The 23,905-nt window shown below is 43.8% G+C and overlaps 1 protein-coding gene across 1 annotated transcript in view; it reads left to right on the top strand.

Moving 5' to 3' along the window:
* The window catches only part of PIK3R4 (phosphoinositide-3-kinase regulatory subunit 4), a 109,736-nt gene that overhangs the window by 18,483 nt on the left and 67,348 nt on the right, over positions 1-23,905 (top strand). The window contains exons 5-6 of the mRNA XM_030206352.1: positions 11,461-11,682; positions 12,086-12,259. Coding sequence (XP_030062212.1) covers positions 11,461-11,682; positions 12,086-12,259 — 396 coding nt within the window. The remainder of the gene's footprint in view (positions 1-11,460; positions 11,683-12,085; positions 12,260-23,905) is intronic.

Raw genomic sequence — 23,905 nt, 5'->3', positions numbered from 1 at the left:
TGTTTATAAGTTGGACCTAGGGCATGGTTTTCCCTTGTTTATGCGTGACAAAAACTTTGTGTAACTTTTGTTGTTGAATGTAGTAACCTTTATGTATTCAAAATCAACATTAGTGAGTGGTTGTGATGCAAATTCAGGCAAAGTAGCTCATTAACTATATTTACAGCACTAAAGTACATGCAAAAATACCTTGCAGGCCATATTTTTGGAAAAACAAGAAACTATGCCGCACTGAGGTATAATTTTATATTTTTTTTTACTTACCATCAGCTCACTGTTCTGCACAAATGGGTTGCTATCCCCTCCTACCAGCAGATGGAGGTAGAGAAAACGGAGTTTTACTAGTGACCTCATGGGTATAAGACTGGTGGTACTCCATGGAAAGATTTTTTTCTCTACCTTCCAGCAGGTACCAGTTTATGCTGTTGGTGCTCTGTCCCTGGCCTAGCTCCTTGCTTTGCTGGCTGTGGCCACACAGCGTGGTTGAGCCTAATGACTGCTTTGTCTCTGCAGCCCTCAGTCACATTTCTTAGTGTCTCTGGGTGAGGCTTTGGCTTGATTCTGAAGGATCTTGCCTAAGGGATATGGGTCTCTATCCTCCCACCCCTCTTGCCTGTTCATCCTGTTTGGGTGTCCCCCCCACAAGCTCCCTCTGCAGCTTCCAGATGCTATAATTCCCTCAAATAGCCCATGTAGCTTTATTCCTTGTTTTAGGGAATAATTGTTTTCATTGCTACTGCAGCTTTGAGCTGTCTGCAAAAAAAAAAAAAAAAATTCAGCCCAGTGTAGGGAAATCCGTTATCATGGTTAAGTGATTTCCCTGCTTTAATACCCACAGTGAGCCTGGGACGGTGCAGGAACTGTATCTCCAGCCAAAGCAAGTCTAGGCAGCATGTCAGGTCCATGCCTGTGTAGGGACAAAACAGGCCTTGCATGGTGCTGTTCAACACTATGAACCTGACTTCCTGTTTAACAGACTCGGACACACTCAGTTTTCACTCAGGTTTGTTCTTGAAGCAGGCCTCGGGCACATTGCTGACACATACATCAAGGCTGGAGCCATGCAAAATAACTTGCAATAATAACCCTGTTTACGGAGTTGGGGACTAGAAGCAATTGGCTTGTTGCACCCAAGGCTTGCTTGTTTGGTCCGTCAAAGACATAACACAGAAAACCCCCAGAATTGTTCTTCTAGTCAGCATGGCTCCAAATCAAGGAAAAGGATATAAGAAACCCTCTCTAGGAATAATGAGGTAGATTGGCTGTTATTTTGTCAGTTCACACGAGAGCTTCTGTCAGTCTAGCCTGAGCCAGCCACATGATGAAGGCTCTTTAATTGTGGCATCACCTCTTTTTGTATGCTTTTGCCTGACTGGGGAGAGCTATTACCTGCTGACTGACTGAGGTCGTCTGACTGAGTGAGACCACCTTCTGTTGACCACCTGTTCGCTGCTTGAGCAACCAGAGAAAGAGAGGGACCATCTGCCATACCAGCTGTTTTGCTTGCTCCCTTTAAAGAGGTTCAACAAGTTCCTGATTCTCTGGATTCACAATTCCTGAGTGGGGGAGAGCCTTCCCTATCCGTCAGGGTGAACTGTTCTTTCTTTTCATAGTGCCTTAGGGAGTCAGATGTTCTAGATAGGATTTTAGGTTGTGCTGGGGAGAAGCTGGCTTTCTTGGTACATGTGGGTACCAGTGACATTGGGAAGAATAATCTGAATCATAGTTAACTGATTTTAGGGTCCAGTTTAGGAGTCGGCACTAAAGATAAAGAGCTAGGTGTCATTGTAGACAATACACTGAAATCTTCTGCCCAGTGTGCGGCGGTGGCCAAAAAAGCAAACAGGATGCTAGACCAAAAATATTATAATTTATTTATTTATTGTTCACTTATCCCACATTTTCCCACTCATGCAGGCACAATGTGGCTTACAAACATTAAATAAAATGTATCATCATGGTGCAACCTCACCTTGAGTATTGTGTTCAATTCTGGTGGCTGTACCTCAAAAAATATATAGCGGAATTAGAAAAGGTTAAAAAAAAAAGAGCGACCAAAATGATAGAGGGGATGAAACTGTTCCCATGTGAGGAGGCTAAAGAGGTTAGGGCTTTTCAGCTTGGAAAAGAGATGGCTGAGGGGAGATATGATTGAGGACTACAAGATTTTGAGTGGAATGGCTGGAGGTGAATCGATTTTTTTCTCTTATTCAAAAAGTACAAAGACCAAAGGACACTCAATGAAATTACATGGAAATACTTTTAAAACAAATCGGAGGAAACATTTTTTCACTCAAATAGTTAAGCTCTGGAACTTGTCAGAGGATGTGGTAACAGTGGTTAGTGTATCTATGCTTAAAAAAGGTTTGGAAAAGTTCATAGTGGGCGGATGCTTTTAAATTAAAACTCAATGCTGAGAAAACACAATGAGGCATATTTTCAAAGCACTTAGCCTTCCAAAGTTCCATAGGTTTCTATGGAACTTTGGAAGGCTAAGTGCTTTGAAAATATGCCTCGATGTCTCATTCTTTCATCACAACACAATAAGTACAAACCCACTAAGTTAAACATCCCTAGCTTTACTTTCCCCGTCTCAGATACTTTGAAAATTTTAGGAGTTATAATTGACCACAACCTTATATTAGAAAACCATGCAAAAATCATAACAAAGAAAATGTTCCATTCCATGTGGAAACTTAAAAGAATTAAACCTTTCTTCCCAAGAGAAGCGTTCTGCAGACTGGTGCAATCATTGGTGTTATGCCAACTAGACTACTGCAATGCCATCTATGCTGGGTGCAAAGAACAAATTATTAAAAAACTTCAAACTGCACAGAACACAGCAGCCAGACTCATATTTGGCAAAATGAAATATGAAAGTGCTAGTACCTTACGAGAAAAACTACACTGGCTCCCTTTAAAAGAACGGATCACTTTTAAGGTTTGCACCCTGGTTCATAAGATAATCCACGGTGAGGCTCCAGGATATATGTCAGACCTTATTGACCTACCAACCAGGAACTCTACCAGCTCATCACGAACATTCCTGAATCTCCACTACCCAAACTGTAAGGGACTGAAATATAAATTAATATATGCATCCAGCTTCTCTTACACATGCACGCAAATTAGGAATGAATTACCAAAATCCATAAAAATAACACATGACATCATGACCTTCCGTAAACTATTGAAAACTTATTTAAGAAAGCATACAGTAACAACTCATAAATTCAAATTAACAAAATGCAATTATACAACATGTATTCTCTATATCTCAACTGTTTTGCTAATTATCTTGATTTCCAGTTAATGGTCTTAATTGTTCAAGTTATTTTTTGTCATGATTGAAGTTTAACCTATTACCTTTAGCTCTTATCATAGGACAAACTTTCCTCTTGTAACCTAACCTAATCTGTCCCTTTGCCCCAACTCTGTATTTCTCCTGTCTGGAACTGGTAATCACCACTTGCGGAATTATGTAAGCCACATTGAGCCTGCAAATAGGTGGGAAAATGTGGGATACAAATTATAAATAAATAAATAGTGTGTTTTTGAGATGGATATGGGGGGAATCGACTGCTTGCCCTGGGAGTGGTAACATGGAATGGTGCTACTAATTGGGTTTCTACCAGGTAGTTGTGACCTGGATTGGCCACTACTGGAAGCAGGATACTGAGCTAGATGGACCATTGGTTTGACCCAGTATGGCTGTTCTTATGTTACTGCCTTATAATTCAGGACTACCCTGCGTTGACACTTCACCATCATTTTTGAGTCATTCATAAGTACATTGTGTCTGATTTTTTTTCATTACTGCTGCTAATACAATATGTCTAATAAACCAGCTTTTCTATTTTTCTTATGTTATCTGAGCCTTGTGTCCTTTTCTTTCAGTGTTTATTTTGAGCTATAAAGAACTTGGATTTCGCCATTGGAGGGACAGCCAATTACACCTGATCATCAAATCACATTCCAGAGTGCTACTTTTATAGTTTACTTGTGTATGTGTCCCCTTTTTGGCTATCCTCTATTTAGGGTCAGGTAAATGTGATTAGCCCCCACTTTTGGTTTTATATCGTTAGGTGTGTTAGGTATTACATTACTTAACCCTATGTTCTGAAAGTTTACTGAGCCATGTCAGCCTGAGGCTGTTTCACGGCCAGTCTTTATCTGTTAGGTTCACTTCTCTGGCAGCAAACTACTTGCCTTAGTGTGCTTTTTAACGTTTCACTGATAGGCCAAGGCACTTTAATTTGCTGGTGATATCTTTCAAAGCTGTGTGCTTTGAATAACATTTTGCAGCAGTGTGGAGCCATTTATTTTTTTATTTTTGTTACATTTGTATCCCGCACTTTCCCACTCATGGCAGGCTCAATGCGGTAGGCAATGGAGGGTTAAGTGACTTGCCCAGAGTCACAAGGAGCTGCCTGTGCTGGGAGTCGAACTCAGTTCCTCAGTTCCCCAGCACCAAAGTCCACCACCCTAACCACTAGGCCACTCCTCCACTCCAAAAAAAGCCATAGAGTAACAACTTGCTGGCCTACTGTTAGCTAAGCTTTGCTTATTTTTTTTATTCTCGGAGACATGGTAGAGGAAATCTTGAATGCAGATCATTATAAACCTATATTGGAAAGCCTTGCAATTGTACACTTCAAGAAGGGTCAGTTTATATCTCAGCTAGCTAGGGATCAGCAGGAATTAGAGAATACTCAGGCTTTGTTAGCTCAAGCTCAGAGTGATTATTAGAAGGAATAAGACCTTTACCGGTTTTTTAAGTCAGACAGAAAGGACTGCGTAAGAATATCTTGAGACATTAGAACGTTTGCGTGTTCTGACCCTGGATGCTGAGTCTGAGGAGGATGTTATAGCACAGGCTAATCTTTGGGTAGAGATTCAGTTGTTACCGGATACCTTAATTGCATTATTTACACGGTGCGTAGAGAGCAGACCCCCTACACCCAGTGGGCAGAAATTGTTGTGAGATAACAGTGAGCTTGTCCAAACTTTGTTTAACAAGAGTCATTAACTACAGCAGTTTTGTTGCTCATCAGACAACTCAGCTGTCTGTCTTAAATTTTGAAATTGAAGGCCTGGTGCAGTTACATGAGTAGTTGTCTATTTCAAACCTTGTGTGTAGCAGTTGTGTCTTTCCCAATTGAAAATGATAATTACTCTTAATTTGGCTTTGTCTGTCATGCATAGCGTGACCCCTTAGTTCGAAAATTAATCCCGATTACAAAAGCAGGACTGTGAATATCCAGCACTTGGGCAAACTGTGCAAATCATTACTGCCCCCAAGTGGGGTGACAGAGTGGATGTCTCTTTGAGACAGACAGAAAGAACAAGCTAGTGTGGCCAGCTCTTCAATTGAGGACCCCGCTACTGAGCCGGAACCTGAGAATAATAAAGTTCAGTCAGGCGCCAGAGTAAAACAATTAACATGGCAGTCGGTTTCTTCAGAGGTGAGGGTCCCTTGCAGTCGGGAATGTCTTAAGCATCAACAGAAGACCAAAATTACCCCATGTAGAGGTCCATCACCCTGGGGGGTATGTAAGTAAGTCTGCGAGGAACTTTCACTCACCTGCCCAACCTGATTCTAATTCTTCAGTTTGAATCATTATTACCTCTGTAGTAAATCTTGTTCCCTAGAAGTAAGCCTTGCTTTTAATTGTCAGGAGATTTTATGAAGGTAGTGAGCAACCCCGTGCCTTGTTTATTTGTATAAGATTTCCTTCTGGTCCGACACTTAGAATAGGATTTTCACTGTGTTGACTAGCCATCAGCTAATTACTCAGGCTTTGCCTTTCTTTTTATTAGCAAGCAAATTGTTCAGTAAATGTAGCGCTCTAGAAATGTTAAGTAGTAGTAAATGGAATGGGAATGATTTTAACCTGTTAGCTTGCAATTGCTCCTAATGTTCATCAGAGGGCAGCAGCGCTTTATTTTTAGGCATTTGGTTTTAGTAGTGGTGGAATTTTAAGTTGTTTAAAAAAAAAAAAAAAACCACACGCAAAAAGGGATATTGTCTTTGCTACATATTCAGTTTGATTTATATGATTTAATTTTCATGGTGGTTAAACATCTAAGGTCAAATAAGCTTTTAAAATTCTAGAGTTTGTATATTTTGTATCAGGGCAGTGCTAAAGTAAAAGATTAGACTGAGTAATTTGTAACGTATAGGAGACAGACAGACTCCTAGCATGTTTACAGAGGGAATTAAATTTGCACTCATCCTTGCCTTCATAATGTTTTCCAGTCCAACTGCAGGGCTGGTGTTCTTAGATGGTAAAGTTTTTATTTTTTTATTTTTTTCATTTGTACCCTGCGCTTTTCCCACTCATGGCAGGCTCAATGCAACTTAGGTACTTATTTGTACCTGGGGCAATGGAGGGTTAAGTGACTTGCCCAGAGTCACAAGGAGCTGCCTGTGCCTGAAGTGGGAATTGAACTCAGTTCCCCAGGACGAGAGTCCACCACCCTAACCACTAGGCCACATAGGGGCTCATTTTCAAAGCATTTAGTCTTACAAATTTCCTTTGGTTACTATGGAACTTTGTAAGTCTAAGTGCTTTGAAAATACACCTCATTGTGTAATATGTATGTTCTTGTACCAAACACTCAAAAGATGTGGTGTAGGCTGGCATGTTTCTCCTGGTCTGAAAGTCCCACACTTTAACAGCATAGTATGGTCTCACAGTTAGGCCTAGACTGTATCAGGACAAAGGGCTCTGCCTGTTGTCATCTTGCATGTCTTTTGTCCTCTGGCTGCTCTCTATCCATGTGCACAAAGCAGAGCTCTAATACAGTACTGAATTGTATGTTTTGGGGTTACCTTGTTCAACCATACACACATCTCTGAAACACTGTCTCTTTAGGTATAATTCTGCATATGCAAAACTAAATGTTTTTTTTCACCATTTAGTTTCACATACTTTTTAGTATGACTTGTGCAGAATGGTTTCACTGACTAAAGAAAAGAAAACTATCGGGTAAGGCATCATTTTTCCTTTTTAACCCTAGAACGCATATTGGGGGCCTTTTAGGCCCCCATGCTTACATTTTTGCTATTATCTGCAAAATTACTTTAGTTAGAATTTTGAAACTCAAGGTATTACTCAAGTATGTCATTGTTGATAATATCCAGTTGTTCATATAATTTTTTTTCATAGGCATTATGGTGTAACAATGCTTGTTTGGTGAAAACTACATCTGTATGAATTGGGGGCCTTTTAGGCCCCCGCTGTTTTTATCATGTTCTCAGAAGTGTTTGTGTCTCAAGTTACTTTATTTGTACTCAGTAATGCTGGTGGAGGGGCCAGGGTGTGGATAATAACATGTGAGGATGTCATGTGATTTTTGGAGGGAGTGATAAGGCCATGACATCACCTCAGGTCCTCTGAACACTGAGGACAGTATACACTGTGAGCTAATTGCTGAAGGACCTGTGATAAGATAAGCTGTTGAGAGGAAATCTGTTTCATTTTCTAACATCTAGTCAGCAATGGCACAGTCTTCCTCCAAGTGTCTGACTGACCAAGAGATTGAAGTGATTATGTTTCAAAGCGATGATGAAAGTGAACTATCTTTGTCTGATGAAGAATATCTGCCACCAGCTAATCAAACATCCTCATCCAGTGATTCTTCTGATGATGAAGAAGTGAATCTAGTGGATCCTCAAGAAGTGATAAGTAGAACATCCAAAACGAATGTTTTTTGGGACAGTAATCCTACATTAGTCGGACGTACTCCAATACACAATATTGTGAGACAGGCTCAAGGAGCTGTGGGAAGTCCCAGTTACTTTACCCCTAAAGATGTATTCTGTACTTATTTTTCTGACAATATTGCAGAAGAGGTCCTATTATGTTCAAACCTAGAAGGAAGACGTATCGCTTCAGCAAAAATAAGTCCTGGAAAAATATCTCAAAAGAGGAACTTTATGCATATATTGGACTTTTCCTGCTGGCAGGGAGTCAAAAATCGTATGATGTCCCAATACGAGAATTATTTCTGGACCCACTTTCTGATCCACACTATAAGGCGACAATGTCAGTGGGCAGATATGAGGAAATTAGAAGGATCATTCGCTTTGATGATAAGCGAACTCGTGCAGCGAGGTTTGAAACAGACAAATTAGCCCCTATCAGTTATATCTGGAACATATTTATCAAAAATTGCACAAAACTTTACAATCCTAGTACTAATGTTACTGTAGATGAGCAACTTGTACCGTTCAGAGGACGCTGCAAATTCATACAATACATGCCCAGCAAGCCAGCCAAGTACGGTATAAAAATCTTCTGGATGTGTGATTCTGCAAATTATTATGGCATAAATGGCGTAATCTACTGTGGCAAAGAGGTTGGTGCACCAGTACAGAAGGATCTGGGGTCTGAAATAGTCAAAACTCTTGCTGTTCCAATATTCAATTCAGGTAGAAACATCACCATGGACAATTATTTCACCAATGTTGAACTAGGCAATTTTCTGCTTGCAAAAGCTATTACACTTGTTGGTACTATAAAGCAAAACAGACGAGAAATTCCAGCAGCACTCAAACACAATCGTCAGCGAGCACTTTATGAGAGTGTCTTTGGATTCAATAACAAAGCGACTTTGGTATCTTACAAGGCAAAGAAGGAGAAATCTGTAATTTTACTCAGTACCATGCATCACGATTGCAGTGTTGACAGCAATAACCAAAAATTGAAACCAGAAATCATCCTGCATTACAATGCAACAAAAGGAGGTGTAGATAAAATGGATGAGATGGTGGGAGAATATTCGTGTAAGAGGCAAACAAAACGATGGCCTGTAGTACTATTTTCAAATATGCTTGATGTAGCAGCCCTAAATTCATTCATTATTTATACAGAAACTCATCCTGAATTTCATGCACAGAGGAAGGACAGGAGACGCTTATTCTTGAAGGACCTTTGTCATGAACTTGTAATACCTCACATGATAGAGCGAAGCGACTTGAAATGCTTGCCAAAGAAAACTAAAGAAGCAATGAAACGGTGTGGCGTACAGTTTCAGATTACTCCAGAGCCAGGAGAAAGAAAACGAAAGCGTTGTTTCATGTGTCCAAGAAACATAGAGAGGAAAACTGAGCGATATTGTTCCACTTGTAAGGAAACTGTTTGCAAAGAACACTCTTCTGAAAAAATAACATGTCAGAATTGTTTGGAAGACTAATATAATAGAAAAGAAAGTTAGAATAAAAATGTAGCTGCAGCTAGTTTGCTATAGATTTCTATGCATTTTTGTGTGTTTTCATGTCTCTGCGTAAAATTTGGGGAAAAAAAGATTTTTTGGTGTTTTCTGTGAAAAATTATAATTAAAATGTTGTCCACTATTCATATTTTATTGAGCAATTTTGAAATAAACTTGTGAAAGTTATTTAAGTGTGTTTTTCTACATTATGTGCATGGGGGCCTAAAAGGCCCCCATGACGTTAATATGTATATTTTTAACGTCATGCGTTCTAGGGTTAATAAAGTTGATCACTGGGCTTAGTTTTCTACTAGGACTCCTATGCAAATAAGTTGCAAAATTAGAAAATGTGCAGAGTTTGGTACATTTTAACTTTAAAATCACCTAGATGAGAAAATGAACACTTAAGTCCATGCATTGGAAAAAAAGAAAAATTCCCAAGCCTTTTATAAAAGGCTTGGCAAACATGGACCTTTCCTAAAATATGTCCAGGCCACAGAAGAAGTATGCATGTTTGGTGCTCACATAACAAGAAGAACCATCTTAAAAAAAGAACACTTTCAAACCAGAGTGGCATTACTAGAGGGGTTGATGCTATATGCACACACAAATGGCGCTTCTTACATATGGTGGATTTTGAAAAAGCTGCACACTTGTGGGGTTCAGATTAAAGAGCTGTCCTCCAAAACTCAAAACTGTGGAAATTTGAGGCAGTTCTCCCCTCAGGCTCTCATTTAAACCCCAGGACCAAACAAGAAGTTGGCCAAGCTTTTTGCATGACTCAACAGGTGTAAACGCTGGTGGGGAAATTTAACAAGGTATTCGTGTATTGCTGGTCTAAAACACTGAATACAAATGTATGCTTAAGTGCTGCCTAGTAAATGCCCTCTTTAAATCTTAGTGCGATGCCATCTGTTTATATAAGTAGTATCTGCACTATGCAGTAAAATCACAGGTTTATATCCATGGTTCCCAAACTTTTTCGGTTCACGGCACCCTGGTCTGAGCAATGTTTTGCGGCACCTCCCTCCCACCACACAGGTCTTCACCCCCCCCCCCCCCACCACACAGGTCTCTACCCTCCCCACCACACAGGTCTCTACCCTCCCCACCACACATATCCAATATTTCTCCATGCAGCATCTCCCCTCGACCCCCCATATAGAAGATTTCACCCCTTTGCTGTATCTCTCCCTTCCTCCCCCTCCATCCCGCATCTCTCATTCTCTCTCCTACCCCACCCACAATTCTCCCTCTTCTTCAACCGGGTCATATGCTTTAACTTTTAATTTAATTTAAACTTTTTATTTGTGCTTTCCTTGGCTTACTATCTCTTTTTTTTTCTCTATGTACAAAACCTCACTCTCCGACGGAGGACCACTGTTTTCTGCCATGCATGGCTGGGGCAAGCTACTGATTATAGCTCAGATGTTATTGGTCACGGAGCCTGTCTGGAGCTTAAAAGGGCGATCCTGATTGGGAAGCAATCAGGATTGCCCTTTTAGGAGCCAGGCAGGCTCCATGACAAATCACAGCAGAGCTATGATTAGTAGTTTGCCCCAGCCACATGTAGCTCACATCAGCAGCGTAGACTTGTAGAGGGATTATTGCAGGCGGATGAGTGCATTCTCTGCTACTTGCAACTTGTTCCGGCACTCGACTTGTGAACTCCCATCTTCTCCGCAGCACCCCTGTGAGTTCACCGTAGTGCACTGGGGTGCCACGGTGCACAGTTTGGGAAACGCTGGGTTATATGTATGTATTTGTGTCACACATAAACAAGGGAAAACCGTGCCCTAGGTCCAACTTATAGGCAGAAATTGTTGCTTTTATATGTGGAATGGATCCTCTGAAATGATTTGCACACTTTAGTGTATTTAGTAGGTTATGAGGCTCATTTTCAAAGCACATATATTTACAAAGTTACATAGGTTACTATGGGGCTCGTTTTCAAAGCATTTAGACTTGCAAAGTTCCATAAGTGCTTTGAAAATATGCCTGTATGTAATTTTGTAAGTCTGTGTGCTTTGAAAAGGAGCATCTATATCTATAGTCATATCCTGGGAGACTCGTACTTTCTTCCCAAAATACTATGCCATATCTGTGATTAGAACTCCATTCTTCATACGTGTTAGTGAGTGACTTTGGTGCATGTCATTAACTGTTCATGGTAGGAATAAAAATAGTTTTCCATGGAATTACTCCTTGAGTGTGATTATTTTTTTTCTTTTCTTTTTGCAGAGTTGCAGGCCTTACATGAAATGGTTCAGCAGAAAGTGGTTACTTTGTTGAGTGACCCAGAAAACATTGTTAAGCAGACTTTAATGGAAAATGGCATAACACGCCTTTGCGTTTTCTTTGGGCGTCAAAAAGCCAATGATGTCCTCCTATCTCATATGATCACTTTCCTAAATGACAAGAATGACTGGCATCTCCGTGGAGCATTTTTTGACAGCATAGTAGGTAGGTATCTTGGTCCCTACTCACTAGTAAGTTAGAGGCATGTGGCCTTTGTTCTGTTGTAACTCACTGAAGGAGTTGTCTCGAATACAGCAGACCTTTTTGTGAAAAAATCTTTGCATGAAATTGTCCCTGAAATTTCATTCTTGCAGTGATGCTGTGACTTTGGATAAGGGACTCTGCCTATATTTTTTGATTTATTCAGTTGTAAGAAGGGAGGGTGTTGGTAATATTATTGTTTCTTTGCCCTCTTTCACAAATTGTAGTAAGATGAGGAACCAGAATAGACACACGTTCCATTCTAAAAATTTTTTTTTTTTTTTTTTTACCCAATTCTGAAGCACTGTACGGAATCTGCTTAGTTAATCTGTTTTTTTTTTTTTTCTGTATTGATATGCTGTTACAGGTGTGGCGGCGTACGTGGGGTGGCAGAGCTCATCGATTCTGAAGCCGCTGCTGCAGCAGGGTTTGACAGATGCTGAAGAGTTTGTGATCTTCAAAGCTCTCAATGCCCTTACCTCCATGTGCCAGTTAGGACTGCTGCAGAAACCTCATATTTATGAATTTGCCTGTGATATTGGTGAGTTCTCGTCCTTCATTCTTTATTCTTGGAATAGAAGAAGACTCAGTTTCAAGCTGAGCTTTGGATAGTGTAGGCAAAAAAAAAAAAAAAAAATCAGTCTAGATGAGTGGGTTATGTCCCTCTGCCAGCAGATGGAGCCAGAGGGGGAAAAAAAAAAAGCTTTAAAGTGACTTTGCTCCTGTTGTAGATGGCTGCTGCTTCCTTCCTCAGTATTTTTCTGGGCTACCAGATGGACTAATGGCTGGTGAATCTTGTATGTAAGAGGTAAATGACGCTACGTGCTCCTTTTGGTGCATATTCCACCTTATAATTGAAAGAGAAAAACGCCTAGATTTCGACCCAAATCGGGAAATAAGACGTTTATCTCACAAAAACGAATAAATCGGTATAATGGAAAGCCGATTTTGGACGTTTTCAACTGCACTCCATCGCGGAAGCGTACAAAGTTGACGGGGGCGTGTCGGAGGCGTGGTGAAGGTGGAACTGGGGCGTGGTTATCGGCCGAGGAGAGATGGGCGCCTTTCGCTGATAATGGAAAAAAAGTATGCGTTTGTAGCTAGAATTTAGGGCACTTTTCCTGGACCCTGTTTTTTCACGAATAAGGCCCCAAAAAGTGCCCTAAATGACCAGATTACCCCCAGAAGGAATCGGGGATGACCTCCCCTGGCTCCCCCAGTGGTCACTAACCCCCTCCCACCACAAAAAATGATGTTTCACAACTTTTTATTTTCACCCTCAAATGTCATACCCACCTCCTTGGCAGCAGTATGCAGGTCCCTGTAGCAGTTGACTTCAGGCAGGTGGACCCAGGCCCATCCCCCCCTACCTGTTACAATTGTGCTGCTCAATGCTTAGTCGTCCAACCCCCCCAAACCCACTGTAACCACATGTAGGTGCCCCCCTTCACCCCTTAGGGCTATAGTAATGGTGTAGACTTGTGGGCAGTGGGTTTTGAGGGGGATTTGGGGGGCTCAACACACAAGGGAAAGGTGCTATGCACCTGGGAGCTCTTTTACCTTTTTTTTTTGTTTTTGTAAAAGTGCCCCCTAGGGTGCCCGGTTGGTGTCCTGGCATGTGAGGGGGACCAGTGCACTACGAATCCTGGCCCCTCCCACGAACAAATGCCTTGGATTTATTCGTTTTTGAGCTGGGCGCTTTCATTTTCCATTATCACTGAAAAACAAAAACGCCCAGCTCACAAATTGTCGAATAAAACATGGACGTCTATTTTTTTCGAAAATATGGTTCGGTCCGCCCCTTCACGGACCCGTTCTCGGAGATAAACGCCCATGGAGATAGACGTTTTCGTTCAATTATGCCCCTCGTTGCCTGCTAAGGGCTAGCAGGGCACAGTGTTTACATCCATGCTTCTCAGGAGTTAATGCACAGTGGCAGACATAGCAATTTCAGACTTGTGGTAAAGTTTCACCCATTTAGGGAACAACCCACTGCAGTATCCAAGCAGACAGTACAAAGAGCAGCAGTGATCCAAGGAAGGACAAGACAACAAAAGTTCCCACTCAAATGTAACTTTAGTTTCCATTAAAGTTAAATTTGAGTGAACTTTTGCTGTCTCGTCCTTCCTTGGATCACTGTTGCTGTTTCTATTGTTACCCTTTTAGGAACCAGAATTCAGACACTGTCTGGAAGTATTTAAAGGAAGCCCCTTCTTACCTCTGCTTTCCTCCTCTCCTTCCGTATTGGTCTTGGTTGGTTTAAATTCAGAGGCCATGGGCAATACTACTCGGGCAGCTCCTTCCCTTTCTTTAGGAAGATAGTCCTGGATGTTTGGTTTGAATGGGGTGGTCTTCCCCTTGCTGCAAGCTGCTGTGATCTCTCACGGCAACACTTGGAGTCTTTTTGCTGGGTGGTTGGACACTACTTAGGGGAGCTTCCTTTCACTTTCAATATAGGCTCCAGGATCCAGATTACTAGTTTAGTTGTGGTTTTTGACTGTCAATTGACAATGCAGGATCAGGTGTCGAAATTGGTGCAGTCATGGATTTAAATTTTTTATTTTTTCAGTTGAGAGTGAGTAAACTGAAGCTTCCTTGTCATCAAGCAGATGAAGCTATTACGTATGGGTTGTGTCCATCAACCAGCAGGGGGAGATAGAGAGCACTCAATTTTTTTCACAGTGCCTCATGGCCAGCTAGCTCCAGTGCCTCTTCAGTATTCTGTATCTCCCCAAGCAGGGTGGCTGCAGTTTCTTCGAGCTCCATCAAATATCTGCCTGGGGGTGGTTCCTGGCTTGCCAGTTGTTAGCCGGGGTGTTAGAGGCTATTGCAGCTTCACTTTGAAGGCACATAGGTCAGCCCTTTCCCTGCCTTACCCATGCGCCCGTGGATGTGGACATATTGGCTTGCTTTTCCCTGTCCTTTCCCACTCAGTGGATGCAGGCACATTGGTTCGCCTTTCCCTGCCTTTCCCACTTATCTGAGCCTCCGGAGTGTTTTTATTTACCTCTTTTGCCTCTGCTTTCCTCACAGCGTTAAAAAATAAATAAATAAATAATTAAAGTCGCGTCGCGCTTTAGCACAGCGATCTTGGGAAAGAGGTTTTTTTTCTTGAGATTCTTCTGCAGGACCGGAGCTGTGATACTCGGTCTAGTGAGGTAAGAGTGTTTTGTGACTCCTCCGGGGTGGGCCCGTGATCGGGACGTTTTTGGCGCGAACCGCCATTTTTGAATTTTACCGCCGTTTTCGGCGATGACTGCGGAGAGTGTAAAGCGCTGTTCTAAATGTGGCAAGCGCAAATCAGCAGCGGGGCTCTGTAATTCGTGCTGTACAGACGGTAGAGCCGGCCCGAGCATGGTGAGCAGCGATCTTTTGCGCTCTGAGCTGGCAGCGGACACCATTTTGGATTTTCCACATGGCGTGGCCTCTGTTGCGACGGAGAGCCCTGAATCCGGGGGGGGGGGGGGGGTGTCCCTCTGAGTGAGGCTAATAATAGAGCTGATAGCCCTGGGCAGGATCCGGGCGGTCAGGGAGCAGTTTTCTCCCCTGATTTTGTTTTAATGTTTAAAAGAGCTCTTCCACAGGGTTCTTTGGACCCTCTGCATGCCCCCCCTCCCCCCCCCCCCCCGGTGGATCCTGGCCGTTTGGAGTTGGCTTTGCCTGTTTCTTATCCTCCTGATAAACGCAGAAGGGCTAATTCCCCTTCTAAGTGTCGTGCACCCCCCCCCCCCCCCCCCCCCCCCCCCCCGTGGTCGGGCTATGAGGATTCTGAGGGGTCTGGCAGAACTTCTTGGGCTGAGGAGCCAGAGTCGGGTGCAGAATGCCACAGGAGCTTGATGATCCGTCTGTGGTGAGGATTTTCCACCGCGAGGAGCTGCCAGCGCTTATTTCAGATGCCTTACAAGCCCTCTCGATTGAAGATTCTGGGAGTGGTACAGCCTCCTCTGTTAATCCAAGGATGGCTAGTACCAGAATGCGTGCTCGAGCCTTTCCTTTGCATGACTCCATCCAAGAGCTTATTTCGGCTCAATGGGCTGACCCCGAGGGACCTTTGAAGGTTGCCAGGGCTATGGGGCAATTATACCCTCTGAGTGAGGAACATTTGGCTCGCTTTGCAATGCCTAAAGTGAATGCCCTGGTCACGGCTGTGACAAAGAGAACTACCCTCCCTGTTGAAGGAGGTGTTGCCCTGAAGGATATTCAAGACCGCAGGCTTGATTCAGCTCTGAAGCTGTCCTTTGATTTGGCAGGTCTCACTGTTTGGGCATCTGCATGCAGTTGTTATGCTGCTAGAGCCTACCTGGCTTGGTTACAGCAGGCAGTGGAACAGCCCGGTGATGGAGCGGAGACCTTATCTGAAGTGGCTCCGCGGATGGAGTTGGCCTTGTCCTTTTTGGCTGACGCCCTTTATGATATGGTCAGAGCTTCGGCTAAACAAATGGCTGTAGCAGTGGCGGCTCGCCGCATTCTTTGGCTACGACATTGGGCGGCGGACATGGCCTCTAAGCAAAGGTTGGTGGTTGCCCTTTCAAGGCCTTCTCCTGTTTGGTGAGGAGCTGGAAAACATTGTTAAAGGCCTGGGGGATTCCAAACCTCAGCGCTTGCCCGAAGATAGGCCAAAGCCTTCCTCTAAGGGTCAGGCGGTCCGCTCCTCTTACAGACCTCGCTTCCGTGAAGCTAGAAGGTACCGCCCGGGGCGTGCTGCTGGGTTCACTTCGCGTGCCCGCTTTCAGCAGAGAAACTCCTTTCGCTCAGACAAACGTTCCGCAGCTGCCGGTTCAAGGCCTGGAGTTCAGGGGCGACCCTGTCAATGATGGTGCACCGGCCCCCTCCTCGTTTCCTGTCATCGGAGGAAGACTTTCCCTCTTTTTCGAGTGGGCCAAAATCTCCGCAGATCAGTGGGTCTTGGACCTGATCAGAGACGGATACCGAATAGAATTCGATGCCCCGGTGAGAGACGTGTTTGTGGAGTCCCGATGCGGTTCTGCCGCCAAATGGGCAGCGGTAGAGGAGACTTTGCACAGTCTGTGCCAGATAGGGGCTGTGACCCCGGTGCCTCCCGCCGAACAAGGTCTAGGCCACTACTCCATTTACTTTGTGGTGCCACGAAAAGGCGGGTCTTTTCGCCCGATCCTGGACTTAAAAGAGCTGAACAAGTCCTTAAGAGTGCGGCATTTTCACATGGAAACCCTGCGCTCCATCATTGCGGCGGTACAGCTAGGAGAGTTTCTCACGTCTCTGGACCTGAAAGAAGCTTACTTGCACATACCAATTTGGCCCCCGCACCAGAAGTTTCTGCGGTTTGCGGTTTTGGGAAAACATTTCCAGTTTCGGGCCTTGCCTTTTGGCCTCGCCACAGCTCCCCGAATCTTCTCCAAGGTAATGGTGGTAGTAGCTGCCTTTCTCGGGCGAGAGGGTATCCGGGTTCACCCGTACCTAGACGACTGGCTCATCAGAGCAGACTCAGAAAAAGAGAGTCATCTAGCTACAGCCAGAGTGGTTTCAGTCCTTCAATCTCTGGGCTCGGTCGTCAATATGTCCAAAAGTTACCTGACCCCCTCGCAATCTCTAGAATATTTGGGGGTCAGGTTCGAAACAGCCTCGGGCTATGTGTTTCTTCCCGAGCAAAGGCGGTGCAAGCTTCAGAATCAGGTCCGTCTGCTCCTGAGGATGCCCCGCCCGCGAGCTTGGGACATTGTCCAGCTGTTGGGATCGATGACGACCACCTTGGAAGTGGTGCCATGGGCGAGAGCGCACCTGAGACCTCTACAGTATTCTCTACTTCAACGATGGTCTCCAGTATCTCAGGATTATCAGTGTAGACTTTCTTGGCTCCCTGTGGCCCGCCTCAGTATGGAGTGGTGGCTCTCGGACAGCATATTGTGGCGGGGAATGCCGCTGGCGCTCCCCGATTGGTGCCTAGTGGTGACAGATGCCAGCCTGAAGGGCTGGGGCGCACATTGCCAGGGGAAGCATTTCCAGGGTCTGTGGACGCCCGATGAGTCGGAGTGGTCTATCAACCGCCTGGAGTTGAAAGCGGTGTTTCTGGCTCTTCTGGCCTTTCAAGTGACCCTGGAAGGATTGGCTGTCCGAGTGATGTCAGACAACACGACGGCAGTGGCCTACATAAATCGACAAGGCGGCACTCAGTGCAGAGCTCTAGCCGAGCAGGCTTATGCCAGGATTTGGCGCCAGTTTGAAGTCTGATGTGCTTCTAAAGAGATCACACCCCTGCGGGCTGCTGTCTCGCCGATTCTGGACTGTTTGCAGGATGGTGTACACAAAGGCTTGGCCTATAATTCCCTGCGGGTGCAAGTGGCAGCATTGGCCTCATTGCGTGGCATGGTTGAAGGCGTGTCCTTAGCTGTTCATCCAGATATGGCACGGTTTCTTAGAGGGGTGATTCGGCTCCGTCCTCCCATGTGGGCACCTTGTCCAGCTTGGAACCTGGGGTTAGTATTGAAGGCCCTTCAGGGGTCTCCCTTTGAACCGTTTCGGCGCGCTTCAGAGAAAGATTTGACACTGAAGGCCGATTCTTAGTGGCCATTACCTCGGCGAGACGGGTGTCAGAGCTCCAGGCGCTGTCCTGTAGAGACCCTTTTCTGCAATTCTCAGAGTCAGGGGTCACGGTTCGGACCGTGCCTTCCTTCATGCCTAAGGTGGTTTCAGCATTTCACCTAAACCAGCCTGTTTTTCTTCCCTCCTTTGTTGAGGAGGAGTTTCCAGATTCATTTGGGCAGTTGCACCTTTTGGATGTGCGCAGGACTCTGTTGCAGTATCTGCGAATTACAAATTCTTTCAGGACCTCTGATCATCTTTTTGTGCTGTTTGCAGGTCCTCGCAGAGGGTCTTCAGCGTCTAAAGCCACTATTGCCCGTTGGCTCAAAGAAGCTATCTTTTCAGCATATCTGCTGTCTGGCCGGGCTCCGCCTGAAGCCTTTAAGGCACGTTCCATGAGAGCGATTTCCTCTTCCTGGGCGGAATCTGGAGCACTATCTCTTCATGAGATTTGCAGTGCTGCAGCATGGGCTTCTAAGTTCTCTTTCGCCCGACATTACAGGCTGGATGTGGCTGCCAGGAGGGATGCGCGTTTTGGAGCACAGGTGCTAGCGCGTGGTGTGGCTTGTTCCCATCCTATTTAGGGATTGCTTTGTTACATCCCATACGTATTGGCTTCATCTGCTTGATGACAAGGAAGGGAAAATTAGGTTCTTACCATGGTAATTTTCTTTACTTTAGTCATAGCAGATGAAGCCATGAGCCCTCACTGTATGATTGTCTGTATTGCAGTGATTCTGATTTTAGGTGCTGTTCTTGTTTCCTGAAGTTATATTCCTTCCTTGGGGAGTTGGAAAACAGTCTTCAGGATTCTTGTTATAGGAGGATGAGTTCATTCCCTCCAGTTCATGTTTTGGGAGGATGAGTTTATTCCCTCCAGGAGGATGCAAGTATTCCCGCCGTTTATACAAAGTGGAGGACGAGTTTATTCCCTCTAGGAGGATGAGTTCATTCCCTCCTTTTTTGGAGTTTATGCCCTTGTTAAAGGGCCATTGTTTGCTGTGAAGAAAGTTCATGTTATTCCCATTGCGGTTTGCCATACTTCTTTGGAAGCTTCAAATACTGAAGAGGCAGTGGAGCTAGCTGGCCATGAGGCACTGTGAAAAGTTGAGTGCTCTCTATCTCCCCCTGCTGGTTGATGGACACAACCCATACGTAATGGCTTCATCTGCTATGACTAAAGGAAAGAAAATTACCATGGTAAGAACCTAATTTTCCCTTCTGTTGCTAGTGCTTGATTTTCGGGTTGTAGTTCAGAGTTTGGTACTCTCTAGGATTGACTATTGTAATAGTCTTTATTTAGGCACGTTTGCAGCTAGGGTTGATGCACTGCAGATTATACAGCATGCTGCAGTACGTATGATTTTTGGGTTGAGTTTTTCTGATTCTGTTAGTAGATTTATGAAGGCTTTGCAATGGCTTCCAGTTGTTTTATCAGGTGCATTTTAAATTGTTGGTTTTTAAAGCATTGCATGATGCAGTTCCTGCTTATTTTCTGTGTATTTTAAAAGCATTATATGCCTGCTCATTTTCTTAGATCAACAAATTCTCAACAACTGATTGTACCTTCCCAAAGTCAACTGCATCTTGTGTTAACTGCTAAGGAAGCATTATCTTGTGTATGACCTCTCCAGTGGAATGAATTGCCCCTTGAGATTGCGAATGTTGCATGACCTTGGTAGTTTTAAGAAGCAGTTGTAGGCTTTTTTTTTTATTTGCAAAAGCATATTTTGGCATATAGATACTTTTATGCTTTGCCATATTTTGGTGGATTTATGAAGCAGTTGAAGTCCCCCCCCCCCCCCTTTTTTTTTTTTTAAGAATTATATAATTTTGTTTTGTAATTCTTTTATATGTTTTTAATCATTTGTATGTAACTTTTTTCTTGCCTAGTTAGTAGGCGAGTTTTAAATTTTGAAATAAATAAAATGTTATGCAGCTGTGTTGAGCCATGGGGCTTTGGGCTCAAAAGAGGACCCTTATCTATTCTTGGAGGTCCTCGTGTAAGATGGCAGACTTTCTTAGGTAGTTCCCTGCATGGATACAAAAGGACATTCTTTCCAAGGGTTACCACCAGATACTTTTCAGATTTGGTATCCTCGATCTCTGCTTCATGCTCTGTCTCTTTTGCTAACTGGGGCCCCAGTTACTTTTCGGTTAAGTAGTAGTAAATTCAAGTGTCTGGCTATTTAGGAATGACTTGGTACAGGAACGTTTGACTATAGCTACGGCTCAGCAAACGTGGAACCCCTGTGCTAACGATTGTCCTGAAAAAACAATTTAGTCCTTCCTAGTTTTGGGAGCATAGAGGAGCCCTCTTCTAAAAAGAATGTGGGCTTGTGACCTTGGACATGAGGGGCTGAAGACCTCACTTCCACTGTCCAGATCTCCCCCTCCCCATTTTCACATCATCCCTGAGAATAGTCCTTTCTTCAGGCCCTAGTTTCCAGGATAACAGACTTGTATGTTGCGCCTTGAGCTCAGACCTACGTGTATATTTCCCAGTTATTCCTTTCAGGGTGACACTCATTAGCCCAGTGTCACAAGGTTACTCGTGCAGCTGGAAGAAGCTTGAGCAGATGTTTTTGGCAGGGAATGGATCAGAAGTCCCCTTCATGGTTATTTTGCACCATGAGGAGTGAGCCTTATGGGCTGGAAGGGGGAGCTGTAGTCTGGGGGAGTTGAGGCAGTGACTGTGGTCCTGGGTAGAACCAGTGGGTCTGAGTATAGGCCAAGGGCCAGACCCATCTATCTAACATTCCCAACAGTCCTGACCTCTAGCTTGGGAGAAGACAGTCTAGGTGGCAGTGAGCAAGACAACACTTATCCCCTTAGGGAAAGTAGCAGCCCTCAGGTGACCTGGTAAATGTGTCAGATTTGGTGTGGGATGGAGATCCCCTGCAGGACCTAGCAACAGCACACATGACACACCGTTATTGGTCAGAAGAATTTTCTGAGCCAACTCCTTTTGGGGTCCTGAAGTATAAGGATTGGAAGAAGCAGTCATAGCTCTATTAGGGGTTATGTGGGGATCTTCATATGTAGACCTCATGTCAGCCAAAGAAAGAAAGGCAGGAACCAGGGGGGGCATAAATCCTGATAGAACCAGCACTGATATACAGTCTCCTGCATATGTACTTCTGGGAGCTTAGATATTCTGTGGTCTGATTTCTGAAGGGGTCCAATCAGGGGTGGTTTTCAATCTTTTCCCTAGTCAGATGATTCCTTCCTGGGGGAACCGTTCTGTTCTCTTTTACAACTTGGAAAAGAATTGTCTGAGGGAGGGGGATATGATTGAGGTCTACAAAATCCTGAGTGGTGTAGAATGGGTAGAAGTGAATCAATTTATCACTCTTTCAAAAAGTACAAAGACCAGAAGACACTCAATGAAATTACATGGAAATAATTTAAAACAAATAGGGGGAAATATTTTTTCACTCAAAAGAATAATCTCTGGAACTCGTTGTCGGAGGATGTGGTAACAGCGGTTAGTATATCTGGGTCTAAAAAAGGTTTGAAGAAGTTTTCTGTTCATAGTCTGTTGTTGAGATGGACATGGGTGAAGTAACTGCTTGCCATGGGATTGGTAGCATAGAATGTTGCTACTAATTAGGTTTCTGCCAGGTACTTGTGACTTGGATTGGCCACTATTGGAAGCAGAATACTGGGCTAGATGGACCATTGGTCTTGACCCATAATGGCTATTTATGTTATTATGTGAGAATAAAGCGACCTAGAATATTTAAGAGGTGTATTTTCAAAGTACAGTGCTTTTCTGCTCAGATTCAGTCCTTCAGATCCTCAACCAAGTCTGGGTTTCAGCATATGCAGAACAGATAATCGTGCAATCTCTGCATTATTCTAGTCCAAAAAATAAAGTTGATTTGCATACTTTAGTTTCCCCACAACAAAACGACCTTGTTGAGGGCCTTGAGGACGAAAGCCTTGGAACTGCTAAACTACAGTATTAAACCTACAGCTCATCTCTCTCATTAGGACAGTCACCACCTCGGATAAAATCTGAACTTAACCTGTTATTTTCTTTCCTCGAGTCCTACCAGACCAATCTAGACTAGTAGGTTATGTCCCCCTGCCAGTAGACTGAACCAGAGAAAAAACTAAGAGCTGACTTCACTGCTCAATATCATACATCAAAGCTAAAACAACTGTAGGCAACTTTTTTTTTTTTTTTTTGGGGGGGGGGGGGGGGGGGGGGGGGGGGGAGACAGTTCACCACCAAAGCTGAATCTGATGCAGTCAAACATCTCATGGTCACTAACACAGGAATTAATTTCATATACCACTTACTTTAACAGTGGCCTACACAATACAGCTAGCTTTCAGACAGAGCCCTTCACCACCATGAATTCCAAGGGTTGGTTCTGGACTTGTCTGGTGGGACTGAAAGAAAGGAAAGGATTAACAACTTAGTTCAAATTTCCTGACCAGTCTGTATGAATGGGATGTGCTAAAGCTGTATCCACACATGGCAGGAGGAGTCCATGATAACTCTCAGTACTCCTTCAACTAAAGTCTAGACTCCAGACCTGCATACCCATGCTGAATCAATTAGAGTAGGTGTGCAATGGAGGCAAGGGCAATGCTCTGCCATTATCCTCTGGAAAGACAGATTCTATCTCTGTCTATCAGGACCCTGCCCTGGTATCAAGTGGGCTTAGCAGGTCTCTGGAACTTGATCACCTCGGACTACACCAGCAGTCTGCATTTCCTTGACTTCTCCTGAAATCAATGCCTTAAAGAACTCTGTGCCTTATTAGGACATACCAGTAGATTAAAGACCTATCCAAAATTTCATAAGGAATTGGGCACACAAAAATATCTCAAAAGTGACTGAAAACTGACTGACCTGAGAATTCCTACCCCTGCCCTGACCTTACATCAACTAATTTCTTTACCAATGGACTAGAGAAAACACAATTCTGCCAGAGGTAAAACACTACCCTCAGAAAGGGGATATTATGGGGCACAGAGATGCTCTTTCCCTTAAAAGTACTCAGAAACTAACCTCTTCCCGAGTACCTAGAGAGGTGCTACCTTGTGAGGCTTGAGAAGAAAGAAGAAATGAGCCCTCAAGACTAAATTCAGGTTCCAAATAGTGATTTTGTATTCTCAGCTCCCCAGAAGTATTGAGAACGCTTCTGTGTTCGTGTCCTTGAGCCAGTCCGCTGTTCCTTTTTGTGAGATCTGTTTTCACCCCAATCTGTTGTGAAGGAAGAAAACTGCAAAAATACATCCCTTAAGGGAAATATTGTCTCCCCAAAAGGTCAGATCACAGAAGTTTCAAACTCTTAACATCAGCCCATTATGTGATCCTCTTCCACACCATCAAAGGTTGTGTCACTTAACATTTAGGGGCTCATTTTCACCGCATTTAGACTTACAAAGTTATGCTATTATGTGGGGATAAAATATATAGACACGGGGCATTAGAAAGGTAATAGACAGGAGGCCCAGAAAGATGAGGCACAACAAGAGAATGTTTCACTATTTTTCCACTTTAGCTCTTATATATAGATAAACTTTTTACATTTTAGTTTTTATTTTTGTAACTTTACTATCCTTCTGTTGTACACAAGTATGCAACGTTTATTTTTCTCCAGTGTATAAC

This window comes from Microcaecilia unicolor, chromosome 1 (genome assembly GCF_901765095.1).
Source record: "Microcaecilia unicolor chromosome 1, aMicUni1.1, whole genome shotgun sequence".
NCBI lineage: Eukaryota > Metazoa > Chordata > Amphibia > Gymnophiona > Siphonopidae > Microcaecilia > Microcaecilia unicolor.
The sequence above is the reverse complement of the archived record's forward strand: the minus strand, read 5'-3'. Positions and strand labels throughout refer to the sequence as shown.